Here is a 15,072-nt window from a genome sequence, read left to right as displayed (position 1 = left end):
CCGGACCCTGCTCGTGGCACACCGTACATGACGAGGAAGGATTGGGTCGACCTCTACTTCGACTGAAAGTAGTTTAGCTTAGTTTAAATTTATGTGTTATGTTCGTTTATGCAAAACTATCTATGTTTATGTTTGAATGCATGCTACTTTCGGTTGAACCTGCGTTGAACTTGATCAAATTGAAGTTTACAACCTTAAGTTTAGGGGATCGACTAGAAAAGACCAAAAATTGCTGGAGTATATATATATATATATCCACTAAGGGTTTTAGTCCTTTAACTTTTTAAGGATCGGCTAGAGATGGCCTTATGACTTGTTTATTTCAGTTCTTCACAATGTGATGCTCTATATGTGCAACTATTTTACATGCAGTTCAATTTCATCAATAACAGTTTCAACAATACCACTATGAATTACGATAAATAATATACTTTGATAAAGTGAACTGGTGCAAGCATCTCGGAGTTGGAATATATACTTTGATAAAGTGATCAAAGCATATGGTTTTATAAAGACTTGCGATGAAGCCTGTATTTACAAGAAAGTGAGTGGGAGCACTACAACATTTCTGATAAGTATATGTGAATGACATATTGTTGATTGGAAATAATGTAGAATTTTCTAGAAAGCATAAAGGAGTGTTTGAAAGGAGTTTTTTCAAAGAAAGACCTCGGTGAAACTACTTACATATTGAGCATCAAGATCTATAGAGATAGATCAAGTCAATTGATAAGTTTTTTCAATAAGTACATACCTTGACACAATTTTGAAATAGTTCAAAATGCAACAGTCAAAAAAAGGAGTTCTTGCCCGTGTTGCAAGGTGTGACGTTGAGTAAAGACTCAAAACCCGACCACGGCAGAAAATAGAAATGAATGGAAAGTCATTCCCTATGCCTTAGTCATAGGTTCTATAAAGTATGCTATGTTGTGTACCAGTCCTATTGTATAACTTAGCATGATTCTGGCAAGGGAGTACAATAGTGATCTAGGAGTAGATCACTAGACAGCGGTAAAAATTATCCTTAGAGGACTAAGGAAATATTTCTCGGTTATGGAGGTGATAAAAGAGTTCATCCTTAAGAGTTACGTCGATGCAAGCTTTTTACATCAATCTAGATGACTCTAAGTCTCGATCTAGATAAATGTTGAAAGTGGGAGCAATTAGCTAGAGTAGCTCCATGCAGAGTATTGTAGACATAAAAATTTGCGAAATACATACGGATCTGAATGTTACAAAACATGATCACTCTTTGTGTTTTAGTCACATAGGGATGTGAACTAGATTATTGACTCTAGTAAACCCTTTGGGTGTTAGTCACATGGAGATGTGAACTAATCACATAAAGATGTGAACTATTGTGTTAAATCACATGATGATGTGAACTAGATTATTAACTCTAGTACAAGTGGGAGACTGAAGGAAATATGCCCTAGAGGCAGTAATAAAGTTATTATTTATTTCCTTATTTCATGATAAATATTTATTATTCATGCTAGAATTGTATTAACCGGAAACATAATACATGTGTGAATACATAGACAAACAGAGTGTCACTAGTATGCCTCTACTTGACTAGCTCGTTAATCAAAGATGGTTATGTTTCCTAACCATAGACATGAGTTGTCATTTGTTAAATGGGATCACATCATTAGGAGAATGATGTGATTGACTTGACCCATTTCATTAGCTTAGCACTTGATCGTTTTAGTTTACTTCTATTGCTTTCTTCATGACTTATACATGTTCCTATGACAATGAGATTATGCAACTCCCGAATACCGGAGGAACACTTTGTGGGCTACCAAACATCACAACGTAACTGGATGATTATAAATGTGCTCTACAAGTGTCTCCGATGGTGTTCATGGAGTTGAGATAGATCAAGAATATGATTTGTCACTCCGATTGTCGGAGAGGTATCTCTGGGCCCTCTCGGTAATGGACATCAGTATAAGCCTTGTAAGCAATGTGACTAATGAGTTAGTTGCAGGATGATGTATTACAGAACGAGTAAAGATACTTGCCGATAACGAGATTGAACTAGGTATTGAGATACCGACAATCGAATCTCGGGCAAGTAACATACCGATGACAAAGGGAACAACGTATGTTGTTATGCGGTTTGACAGATAAAGATCTTTGTAGAATATGTAAGAACCAATATGAGCATCCAGGTTCTGCTATTGGTTATTGACTGGAGATATGTCTCGGTCATGTCTACATAGTTCTGGAACCCGTAGGGTCTGCACGCTTAAAGTTCTATGATGATCAGTATTATGAGTTTAGATGTTTTGCTGTACCGAAGGTAGTTCGGAGTCCCGGATATGATCACGTACATGACGAGGAGTCTCGAAATGGTCGATACATAAAGATTGATATATTGGAAGCCCACATTTGTACATCAAAAGAGTTCCGGGTGAAATCTGGATTTTACCGGAGTGCCAGAGGGGTTACCAGAACCCCCCGGGGGTTAATGGGCCTTGTTGGGCCCTAGTGGAGAGAGAGAGGGGCCGGCGAGGGCAGGCCGCGCACCCCCTCCTCCTCTGGTCTGAATTGAACTAGGAGGGGGGCGCCCCCCTTTCCTTCTCCTTCTCCCCCTTCCTAGTAGGAGGAGGAAAGAGGGGAGTCCTACTCCTACTAGGAGGAGGACTCCTCCTCCTGGCGTGCCCTACAGGGCCGGCCGGCCTCCCCCTTGCTCCTTTATATACAGGGGCAGGGGGGCACCCTAGAACACACAATTTGACCATTGATCTCTCCCAACCGTCTGCCGTGCCCCCTCCACCATAATCCACCTCGGTCATACTGTAGCGGTGCTTAGGCGAAGCCCTGTGATGGTAGCTTCATCAACATCGTCACCACGCCGTCGTGCTGACAAAACTCTCCCTCGATCTCTACTGGATCGTGAGTTTGCGGGACGTCACTAAGCTGAACGTGTGCTGAACGCGGAGGTGCCGTACGTTCGGTACTAAGGATCGGTCGATTGTGAAGACGTACAAGTACATCAACCGCGTTGTCATAACGCTTCCGCTTAATGGTCTACGATGGTACGTGGACGACACTCTTCCCTCTTGTTGCTATGCATCACCATGATCTTGCGTGTGCGTAGGAATTTTTTTGAAATTACTACGTTCCCCAACATTTGTATGTACTCATGTAGGACAATATTGAGAACAATGTTGTTTTACCATCGTGGTTAGTTTCATCGCATTGCTTATATGTACTCACTGTTCAGGATATCGGTAGCTAGTACCATATAGCCTGGGGCTGATAAGGGATTAATCATCGAATTGGACATTTCAGTGAATATATCTATAACCCATTTATCAGTAGGTTAAATAGGGCCATATTTAATATATTTGAGGCTACATAGCAACATGCATTGCACTGAATGACTAAATATGCAATCCCAGGCTACATAGCAACAAGGAAGAGGGATACCTTAATGTTCTGATGATGTCTAGATATACATGTAATAAAACTTATATAATGGGATGAAGGGAGTGTTGTACTACATCATTTTTCAATTTTTGTTTAGCTTCTAATATTAACTTGGTGCTTTTAGGTACATATATCATTGCCAAAGATCCACACTTCGACCCTTTATGCATATGGGGCAATGAGATATTCATGAACCAGCATCAAGTGAGGAAACTGATAAAGATTGCTGTTAAAATGGGTCAAAAGATGTCAATCGAACTATTTGTTTACACTTTATGCAAGACATCAGTGAACTGCAGGATGGTAAATAAGCACCCTATAGCCTTCTTTTTACTACCCGTAATGAGTTGTGTTAGATGACATTGTCTGAATCTTTTTTCTTTTGCAGTGGATCCTGAAGCAGTTTACTCAAGGTTACCTCTCAAACTACATGGTTGGCGGTCGGCCATCACAAGGGGTTGGACTAGAGTCATGCATGCCTTCTGCCTCCAGAGAGCACAATAGGGCCATTCCGCTTCACCTTGTTCAGCGACCGGAATGTCTGTCTATAACAGTACAAGTATAGAACCCTGGTTCATCATTCTTTATTTGGTGCTTATGTAATTCTTAAACATGTGTACCTATGAATCGAGTAATGCATTGGTTGTTTGAACCTGATGGATATGAGTAAAGCTATAGCCTACTTTTGAGTTTAAATTAGGTACAATTTTAAATAGCAGCAATTAAATTAGGGCAAAATTAAGGTGTGCAGGTCATTACGACACACACGGTTGGTAAAACACAAATGTTTGTGATATGCACCATAATCGGAGATGGTTCACAGAAAGGAAACGTCTGCAAGCATCCACACAGTTGACGCTTGCAAAGCATGTGTGATGTCAGACACTATCACATACGGTGCGGGGAAACTAAATGTGTGTGGTTGTCTGACTATCGTACACGGTTTATAATCTTGAACTGTTTGTGATATGCCAAGCATCGTAAAACTTCCGTGCCTGGAATCTGCCTAGAAAGCTCCCGTGCCTGGAATCTGCCTGGTTTTAGGTAAAACCACAATACTCTGACTACGATGGGAATGCGAGCACAAACGAGTAGCAAGGATGAAGCGTTTGGGATATTCGAGATATCGGAAACGGTTATATAGGGACAACTTTATGCATCAAGGCTTCCTATCCCCGACGGTTTCTGGGTCGTGTGGGAAGGGCCCCCTATCGCCGTCACTCACTAGGTGATGGTTCCAAATGCCATCGCAGAAAGGGGTTAAAAACCGATTGTATAGCACCGACGCGTACTAGTGATTCGAGACTGATGTACGGGTGGTATTTGGCGATCACGGGGGACACTGTTGGCTTAATGGCCATGCGGGTGCCCACGATGAAACCAACCAGCTGGAGGACATGTCCTGAAGTTAGGCTCCTTCCAGAAGTGATATCGTCATTGATGACGAGGCGAGCCATAGATCGCTTTTCGTGACTACACAACGGAGCTCTCAGTGAAAGCACCATTGTCGGTGTCAAAACCGGCAGATCTCGGGTAGGGGGCCCAAGCTGTGAGTCTAGGATCAATGGTAACAAGGGACAATGGGAACATAGTGTTTACCCGGGTTCGTGCCCTCTCAAAGTAGGTAAAACCCTACGTCCTACTTGATTGTATTTGATGAGTATAGGGGTGACAAGAGTTGATGTACCTCGAGATTGTAATGGCTAAACCCTAGCAGTCTAGCCTATGATTATTCTAATGCCCTCTACGGACTAACCCCTCCAGTTTATATACACATCGGAGGGCCTAGGGTTATATAAAGTCGGTTCAGAGGAAAGGAGTATTACATCCGGACACCAAACTTGTCGTTGCACGCACATAGTAGTCCTACCCGGACACGCGAGGTGGTCTTCTGCTTTGTCTTCACAACCCATCAGCCCGACCCATATCGTATAGGCCGCACACCTGAGGACCCCTAAATCTAGGACTCCCTCACCGTGCAACAGGAAGACATGGAACAAAGGGTAAGTCCTGAGCAGATTAAGGTGAATGGCACGCCCGTGGCAAGGGGGCTTGGTCACCGTGTGTGTGCGGCAGATCACTGGGTAGGCAAGGTCACCTCCTCATGGCCAGCCATCTCGATGCTGTCCTAATCGTAGGTGTCGCAGAGAGTGGTGATCTTGGCGAGCGTATCTTCATCGTGAACGGGTGCCTCCAAAGTGCTGGTGAGCCCTAATACGTCGAGGGCGGAGACAAGAGCATCGAAAGCGAGGGTTCGGTCAAAGCTACAAGCCTTGATGGCCTTGTGGGTAATGGAGATGTAATTTGGCCCTTTAAGCATGGCCAAGCGACCATTGTGGCATAGACATTGCTTGGAATAGTTGATGTGCTTGTTGAGGCCAAATGCTTGCGGATGGCCGCTTTGTGCAGCAAGATGGAGGATGATAGGAACACCAAGGCTGATTGAAGTATTTAAATGTGAGTGATTGCAAAGGGATCAGAAACAATGGGTATGTGGGAGAGAGATTACCGCACGAGCTCGAATAAGTGGTGACCTCTTCCTCCACGGAGAGCATGGAGAAGGAGTTTGAGACCAATAAGTCTCCAACTACCTATAATTTTTGAAGTATTCATGCTATATTTACATCATTTATTTAATGGTTTTGGTGCATTTTTATGTTATTTTTCTGGACTAACCTATTAATCTAGTGCCCAATGTCAATTTTTTTCTGTAAGTTTTTTGTTTTATAGAAAATCAATATCTAGCAAGATCAGAATGCCCTCGTGATTTAATATGTTCTGTATGGAATCTATGTGATTTTTTGGGCGAAGGACTCAACACAAAGCGATGCCCGAGGGCCCCATAAGGGCAGGTGGCGTGATGAATGCACAAGTGCTCCCTGGGTGATTTTGCTAATTAATGTCAACATATCTCTTGTTGGACTAATGTTTTCATCTAGCATATTTCAGAAAGTTCAACAATGGCATGGCATGGACAAGAGGATGTGGAACCCCTTCAAGATGCTAAGGACAAACATTGGCAAAAGCTCAAGACTCTTCATTTTTATTTTAGTGATCCAAGATCACATTGAGTCCATCGGAAAAGCTAATACTATTAAAAGGGGATGAGGTGTTGCTTAATGGTCTACTTGCTCAAAGTGCTTAGTGATATGCTCCAAAACCCTCAACCACTTTCTCAATTCCAAATATTGTCCAAAATCCAAAGTCAAACTCGACCCTACCGATTTGATCCATCGGGCGCCACCGAGTTCACTTGACATAGCCACTGCTAGAAACCCTAATCAATTTGATCTCACCGATAGGATGTCGGTCTCACCGAGATGGCCTTGCAAACTCTCTGTTTCCTGTTGTAATTATTTCGGTCTCAACGAAATAAGCAATCAGTCCCACCGAGTTTGCCTGACCAACTCTCTGTTTGCTCATTGCTGAAGTCAGCCCCACCGAGTTTATGCAATCGGTCACACCGAGATGAGGTTTTGCCCTAACCCTAGCGCATCGGTCCCACTGAGAATCCTAATGTTCGCATTTTGAACTGAATCGGTCTCACCGAGTTCACCTATTCGGTCTGACTGAGTTGGGTCAGATGTGTGTAACGGTTAGATTTTGTGTGGGGGCTATATATACCCCTCCACCCCCTTCTTTATTCAAGAGAGAACCATCAGAACGTGCCTACACTTCCACTACTCATTGTCTGAGAGAGAACCACCTACTCATGTCACTACAAAAAATATACTTCCGTGATGATATGTGTTTGTCATAGTAGGTCACGTTTTCTTTCATGCATGTACATCCATGACAAATTTATGACAGAATCAAGATAGTCATACCTGTGCTATCGTAGAAGTGTTCCATGACATTACCAAAATTATCACCACGGAAGTGTCCACTTCCATGACGATAAATCGCGCGTCATGGTAGTGCTTTCGTCAAGGGTGACCGACATGGGGTATCCACCGTAACGGGACGCTGTTAAGCTATCGGGTCCGGTTTTGGATCCGATAACCCGTTAACAACCCAGACCAATGGGAATTTTCCACGTGTAAAATTCTCATTGGCTAGAGGAAACACATGTCGGCTAAATGTTCGGACAGATGTCATCGACTCATTGGAGAGGAGGTGCCTATGATACGTCCACATGTGGCACGACCCAATAGAGGCCCGTTCCGGTGAAAAGGCTCACTACAAGAAATATGTCAACTAGTGACCTTCTGTTAGTGACCCTAGAAGAATTGGTCGTAGATCTATCACCATTTGAGACCAATTGGTCAAAAGCTGTTCGGGGGGCTCCAAACCCTAAAATATATCGACCATTTTGATCAGAAAGGTCATAATTTCCTTACACGAAATGGTCATAAAGCAGACAGCACTGGTCCGCTACCTTATTTTTAGCTCATCATGACCAATACAGATGTTCATAACCTTGTAAATTGTGGTGGATTGGTATGACTAGGCGCCACCTCATCAGTTTTTCCTATGTGTCATGTCCACGTGTCAATTTTTGCCCTAGGTTGTGAAGTAACCTATATTTCTGTCATTCCCAAAATTCCCAAAAAAATCTCATAAATTATTTGGGTCATATCTTCGTCAAATATGTAAAAATCCTTCCTTGCATAGTTCAAAACTAATTCAACAATATTCATTTTCCTATTCTGTTCACAACAACACTTTATGAAGGAAGTGCTATTTCTATATTCTTGATTGCCCTCGAAATTTGGGCACTCTTTCCTATCCAAATCATTGCCTCATGACAAAATTCAGCTCCATTTGCCTAGCAAATCTTCCTCGGGAAATTTCCAAAGTTTTTGTCCACCTAGAAGCATTGTGAAGGAAGTACCTTTTTTATATATCTAAATGACATGAAATTTATACAATTCCTTCATATGCCAAAGTTATCACCCTCCTCCAAATTGTAGCTCAGCAAATCATCTATGTGAGCCCAGGTTCAATTTATATTTTATGGCCAGATTGGCACGTTACAAAGCAAGTGTTATCTAGACCCCTCCTATTACCCTCAAACTTTTTGGGCACTCTTCCATACCCAAATCATTGCCACATGATAATATTCAGCTCCATTTTCCTGGTAAATCTTTCTCAGGAAAATTCCAAAGTTTGTACCTCGAGAGAAGCTTTGTGAAGTAAGTACTAGCTAGGCCTACCCAAATGATCTGAAAATTTACCAGCGCATGACCATACCTATGTAACTTACCTACACGAAATTTGAGCTCATTTCATTCCTCCAATTTCTCTCGCTAATTTCCCCAATTTTCGGTCCAAAGATGATCATTATGAAGAAGTACCACTTGACATGTCCAAATGGTATCAATTTTGTATAGTGCTTTCCTATGCCCAAATAACCATCCTCCACCAAATTTCAGCTCAATCCATTCATTATTTTGAGCCCAGCTTCAACATTCATATTTTTGTCCAGTGTGGTACTTTGCAACGCAAGTACCACCTAGGATCCTCCTTTTGAGCTGAAAATTTGTGAAGACATTCTTCTTAGTAGATGATCATCCTCAGCCAAAACTTATGCCCATTATCCATGTGCATTTCCCGTACCGCTAATCAAACACTTAGCTGCTAATTCATATTTGAGCATAGGTCGGTCTCCTCGTGAGATTCTTCTATTGTAATTTTCTTCCTAGCACCTACCTAGGGAGTGCCCAACCCACTAGACTTGCCCAGGCCTCCCAGAACGCATGTCAATGCCAAGGTCATGCGGTGACTACGCGACGGGCATGCGAGTTTACACTCTTTGGAGTTGGGGCCCTGGGCCACCATCCAAACCTCGATGTATTGCCACCAAACCATGTATTTATTCTTAAATAGATACTTATGTAACTAGAAATTATTTTTGGAAAAAATAAAGAGCAAACAACAAGGTAGTTGCAGTTCAAATTTGACCCGCTTCCAACTGAATTGACGAAAATTTGTCTTTTTCACCAAAAGTGGATCAAAAATTTTGAAACCCAACCATTTTGTCAATTGTGCATTAAATATGGCCTAGTATTTTATAAAATTGATTTGGTCCAATTTTGCAACAAATATATGGTAGGTCCTTCACAAAAAAACTCATTTTGGGCACTCAAAAATAGAAAATGAATTTTCCGTGAAAACAAAATGAAAAATCCCTTAGGCAACATTGTTTGGAATTCCAAGATGCACCCTTGTGCACAATATGAGATCATTTGAACAAACTATGCCATGAATGTAGCCATAAGGTTTATCATTTGGCTTGAAAGCCATGAATGTTCACGCATGATAGCTCATTTCTGAGAACACTTCTATAAAATAATTGTTGTATTACACGTTTATTATTTTTCCTGGCAACTTCGTCATATATAATGACACAATGCGAAGGTTTTCCAATTATTTTTTTTTGAATTTTTTATGCCCGTTTCAAAACACAGTCAAAACGGTAGGCATGACCGTTCCTAGCTAGTTGTTGAATCTTGGAATTTTTTTTTGGTGTTTCTTTGATTAAATAGACACTTATGTACCTAGAAATGATTTTTGTAAAAAAATATAGAGCAAACTATGAGGCAACTGCAGTTCAAATTTGAACCACTTCCAATTGAATCGGCGGAAATTTCTCTTTTTCACCAGAGGTGGAACAAAACTTTTGACACCCAACCATTTGGTCAATTGTGATTTAAATACGGCCTAGTATTTTATAAAATTGATTTGGTCCAATTTTGCAACAAATATATGGTAGGTCCTTCACAAGAAAAACTCATTTCAGGCACTCGAAAAATGGAAAATGAATTTTCCATGCAAAGAAAATGAAAACTCCCTTAGGCAGCATTGTTTGGAATTCCAAGATGCACCCTTGTGCACAATATGAGATCATTTGAACAAACTATTCCATGAATGTGGCCATAAGATTGGTCATTTGGCTTGAAAGCCATGAATCTTCATACATGATAGCTAATTTCTGAGAACACTTTTTTAAAATAATTACTGTATTACAAGTTTATTATTTTTGCTGGTAACATGGTCACATGTAATGACACAATGCGAATGTTTTCCAATTTTTTGATTATTTTGAATTTCATATGCCCGTTTCAAAAAGCGGTCAAAATGGCGGGTTGACCGTTCCTAGCTAGTGGTTGAATTTTGGAAAACTTTTGATGTTTCTTGTCTTAAATAGATACTTATGTACCTAGAAATGATTTTTGGAAAAAATAAAGAGCAAACTATGAGGCAGTTGCAGTTCAAATTTGACCTGCTTCCTACTGAATCAACGGAAATTTGTCTTTTTCACCAGAGGTGGATCAAAACTTTTGAAACCCAACCATTTTGTCAATTTTGCATTAAATATGGCCTAGTATTTTATAAAATTGATTTGGCCCAATTTTGCATCAAATATATGGTCGGTCCTTCACAAAAAAAACTCAATTCGGGCACTCGAAAAATGGAAAATGAATTTTCCGTGCAAAGAAAATGAAGACTCCCTTAGGCAACATTGTTTGGAATTCCAAAATGCACCCTTGTGCACAAAATGAAATCATTTGAACAAACTTTGCCATGAATGTGGCCATAAGATTGATCATTTGGCTTGAAAGCCATGAATCTTCACGCACGATAGCTCATTTCTGTGAGCACTTTTTAAAAATAATTTCTGTATTACAAGTTTATTATTTTTCCTGGAAACTTGGTCACATATAATGACACAATGCGAAGGTTATCCAATTTTTTGATTTTTTTTTGAATTTTTTATGCCCGTTTCAAAAAGCGGTCAAAACGGCGGGCATGACCGTTCCTAGCTAGTTGTTGAATCTTGGAATTTTTTTGATGTTTCTCTGATTAAATAGATACTTATGTACCTAGAAGTGATTTTTGAAAGAAATAAAGAGAAAACTATGAGGTAGCTACAGTTCAAATTTTACCCACTTCCAACTGAATCTACTGAAATTTGTCTTTTTCACGAGAGGTGGATTGAAACTTTTCACACCCAACCATTTGGTCAATTGTGAATTAAATATGTCCTAGTATTTTTTAAAATTGATTTGGTCCAATTTGCAACAAATATATGGTAGGTCCTTCAAAAAAACTCATTCGGGCAATCGAAAAATGATTAAAAATAGTAGAAAGATAAAAATGCATTCAAATTGGCGATCATCCAAAAAATGTGGTTTAACTTGAGAGAAAAATTTAGTTGTGCCATTTTGCAAAATAGTTTTGATAGCTGCTTCACGAAACACCCATAGTTTTAGTACTTAGAAACTATTTCAAACCATAAATTTTCTAAGCCAATCAAGGCTCATCCCACGGATCACCCCCCTTAGCCGATCTGAACCATTCGTTCTAGCCGATCTGAACCGTCCACCTCTCAGCATCCTAATCCAAACCCTAGCAGCCCGCGCCCGCCTCTCTCTCTCTCTCTCCCTCTCTCTGCAGCCTCTCTCTTTCCCCTTCTCCCCGATCCAGATCCAACCCAAGTGCCCCGTACTCCGCCGTCGCCCCATCCCCTACCGCAGCCACGACGTCAGATCCCTCAGCCCGCTCGCGCCACCCACCTTTGGATCCCTCGGCCCGCTTGCGCCCTTGCTCCCTCTCCACCCGCGGGGCCGTGCCCCTCGCGCTGCTCCCTAACGACGCACCGAGGAGAGGGAGAGGAGATGGACGTGGTGAAGGCGGCGCAGCTATCGGGTCGGACACTGGAGAAGGTGGTGGTGCACCCGCTGGTGCTGCTCAGCATCGTCGACCACTACAACCGCGCCACCCGTGACACCAGGAAGCACGTCGTCGGCATGCTCCTCGGCACGTCCTCCGACGGTGTCATTGACGTCACCAACTCCTATGCCGGTAAGCGAACGAACTAACCCCCGCCTCTTTCCTGCTAGGGTTTGCGCCATCCGGGTCCCCGACCTGTTTCCGGGGGATCGGTGCCTCTGGCGGGGCCTAGGGTTCACAGAACCCGCTCTAGCTGTAGCTGCTGCTAGATCCACTAGCGTGAAACCCTTGCGTGATTAGATGTGTAGAGCTATTTATTACGATGGTGGCTTACTGAATTTGTGAATTGCGTCGGGGTGTGATCTTGTAGTGCCGTTTGAGGAGGTTGACAAGGACCGAAGGATCTGGTTCCTCGACCATAATTACCATGAGTCTATGTTCTCCATGTTCAAGTGGATCAGCGGTATGCTGTTTTAGAATTTTTATTAGATATGCTTGGACTTGCCCTGTGTAGTTGTTTCTGTTGAATACTGATGAGCTGTTTCGAATGCAGCCAAGGAGCATGTCGTTGACTGGTACAACACTGGTGCAAAACTGAAGGAGAATGACTTGGATGTTCATGCATTGTTTACCAAGTATGATTCTGCTCTACAACCATTTATCCTGCAGTAATCTAGAAGCTCTTCTCAGTTTGTACACAATTATTCGGTACAATTACTTGCAACTTATACATACAGACCAATGTTGGAATGCAAGCATGAACTCTTCATGGAGGCTAGCTATTCACGGAGGCAAGCGTGAACATCGCCGTCACGCCCTCCTTTGTGACACTCCAAAAGTTTTATTTGGTTTTCAGCAAAAACTTTGTGGTTTTTGAAAAGAGGCCATTTAAATTTTTTTTCCAGAAAACCTTCCTCTTAAAAACTTCCTTTTCTTTGGCAAGGTTTTTATTTTTATTCAAGCTATGGTGTTTGATCCTTTGAAACTTCTTCTCTGTTGGTTCCCTCTCAAATTTATTTTGGGAGTTTAATCTTTTTTCTTTTAAAAAGAAACTCTATGAAAACTTGGGATTTTCATATCTTGAAAACCACCCATGACTTTGTATTTTGCCCATGTGGTAAAACCCCTCCAAAACCTCCCCTCCTCCTGGTAATCAACCTAAGTTCTCTGTCCCAACTAATCCAAGCAAGTTTTGGATTATATCCTAATTTTCTTTTCACTCAAATCATTTCTGAAAATTATTTGGAGCCTGAGAGTTTTTCAAAGCAAGTACCCTTTTGCATTTGAGTTTTGACCTCAAACCAACTCTCCTTGAAAGTCCTTTGTACCCACAACCCAGAACCATCTTGATCCACTCCTTCTCTTTTCAAATTTTTCAAAATTCAGTCTCTGCAAGTTTGGACCAGATTTGCCAAATTTGGTGAAATTCATATCTACACTTCTCCAAAAATTTCACCAAAAATCAGGCAGCCTACTGGAGCAATGAGAAGACACTCCACCAAAAATCAGCTCAAGGAAAAATCCCCAGAGGCCAAAAACATTCTGTCGAACACCTGAGCTACACTGTTCCTTTGCAAATTCAGAAAATTCAGACTTCAGTGTCGTTTTTCGTCCGCCAGCTTCACTCACGCGTTGAAAGTGCGCTTGGCGCGTTGCACGCGGCTTCTTCTCCCTGGCCAGCACCCCCGCACGCGCGCTTGGCGTCTTCCCAGCGTCGGTGGCGCCCCTGGCCGCCCGCGCCGGCGTGTCTTGCGGCGGCCGAACCCCCGTAACAGCCGACAGGGGACGGAACGGCGGCTCAACGCCGTTCGGCGCCGCCCAACGCCCCTCTGCTCTCCGCGTGGCCTCATGCATGCCAGCGCACGCCCGTGGCACCGTCGCCGTGGCCCGGCACGCACGGAACATGCTCACTGCCGCCGACGGGCCCGCGCCGCCCTGTTCTGTCGAATTCGCCCATAGCACCAAATCCCAGCTCGATTAGCGCCTAAACGGAACCGTGGACCTCCACGATGACGCCCAACGTCCTAATTACCCCCGACCAAGCCCTGCGCCGCCGTAACCTTCACCGGAGACCCCCGTTCGCGGCCACCGCCTAGGGCCGCCTATAAAAAGGGCCCCCGAGCTCACTCTCGAGCACGCACCACCTCTACACCTCACCAAAGCTCTGCCAAGCCACCCGGAGGACCTCGAGGAGGTCTCCTCCCCCAACTCCGGCCGCCCCGATCCGCCTCGGCCTCCACCACGATTCGCTCCGGTGAGGCCGTCTTCGGCGCCCAAACCCCGTCAGTTACTCCCTATAGCACCCAGTAAGCTAACGCCAGCATCAATGTGTCCTTCACAGCTCCCTCCGACGAGTCCCTCGACCACCCGAGCCGCCGTCCGCCAGAGCAAAGCTCGCCGTCGACGTGGTACTCGCCGGCGACCACCACCACCACCAACCGACGCGGGAAGGTGCCCTGAACATGGAGGTACCCTCCGATCCCCCTGCCTCGCCGTGGATCGCCGCCGGCGACCACCGTGTCTCTCGGGCACCGGCAAAATCGCTGTCCCGTTCGTATATTCAAACCTGACAGGCGGGACCTGCTGTCAGCCTCTCTGTCCTTTCTAAACGGAGTGTTTTCTGAAAACACCTTCTGCCAAATGCGCTTTCCCTTTGGGCTGGCGTAGTTTCTGCCGAAGCGTTTTCTGTTTTTATAAGCTAGCCCCTGGGAACTTTCTGTTTCATTACAGATGAGTCCCTGGGCAAAAACCTCTATAACTTTTAAACAGAAAGGTATTTTTGATTGATTCTTTTTCTGTTCTCTTTAAAATTTTGTCTAGTTTTTTATCAGATTTATTTGAAAAATATTTGGAATACTTTTTGTGCACCTCTTGGTATTTACGATAGCGCATATATTTTCTTTATACCGTAGATACCGAAGGAGGTGACGGAGCCGCGAACTTCACCGAGCTAGG

The 15,072-nt window shown here is 43.2% G+C and overlaps 1 protein-coding gene across 1 annotated transcript; it reads left to right on the top strand.

The window, feature by feature from the left end:
* Window positions 1-12,062: 12,062 nt before the first annotated feature.
* Window positions 12,063-12,789, top strand: LOC119353553 (26S proteasome non-ATPase regulatory subunit 7 homolog A-like). The gene is made up of 3 exons (XM_037620175.1): window positions 12,063-12,249; window positions 12,488-12,580; window positions 12,671-12,789. The coding sequence occupies exons 1-3, from the start codon at window positions 12,063-12,065 to the stop codon at window positions 12,787-12,789; spliced, it is 399 nt and encodes a 132-aa protein (XP_037476072.1).
* The last annotated feature ends 2,283 nt before the right edge of the window (window positions 12,790-15,072 follow it).

The sequence above is a fragment of the Triticum dicoccoides genome, chromosome 1A (assembly GCF_002162155.2).
Source record: "Triticum dicoccoides isolate Atlit2015 ecotype Zavitan chromosome 1A, WEW_v2.0, whole genome shotgun sequence".
Taxonomy (NCBI): domain Eukaryota; kingdom Viridiplantae; phylum Streptophyta; class Magnoliopsida; order Poales; family Poaceae; genus Triticum; species Triticum dicoccoides.
This window is presented reverse-complemented; position numbering and strand designations above follow the sequence as displayed.

Excerpts from the sequence above, each read along its gene's own strand:
- LOC119353553 (XM_037620175.1), top strand. The coding sequence starts at position 12,063 with ATGGACGTGGTGAAGGCGGCGCAGCTATCGGGTCGGACACTGGAGAAG. Across the intron at positions 12,250-12,487 it reads CGTCACCAACTCCTATGCCG|TGCCGTTTGAGGAGGTTGAC; the intron begins GTAAGCGAACGA and ends GTGATCTTGTAG. Across the intron at positions 12,581-12,670 it reads CATGTTCAAGTGGATCAGCG|CCAAGGAGCATGTCGTTGAC; the intron begins GTATGCTGTTTT and ends TTTCGAATGCAG.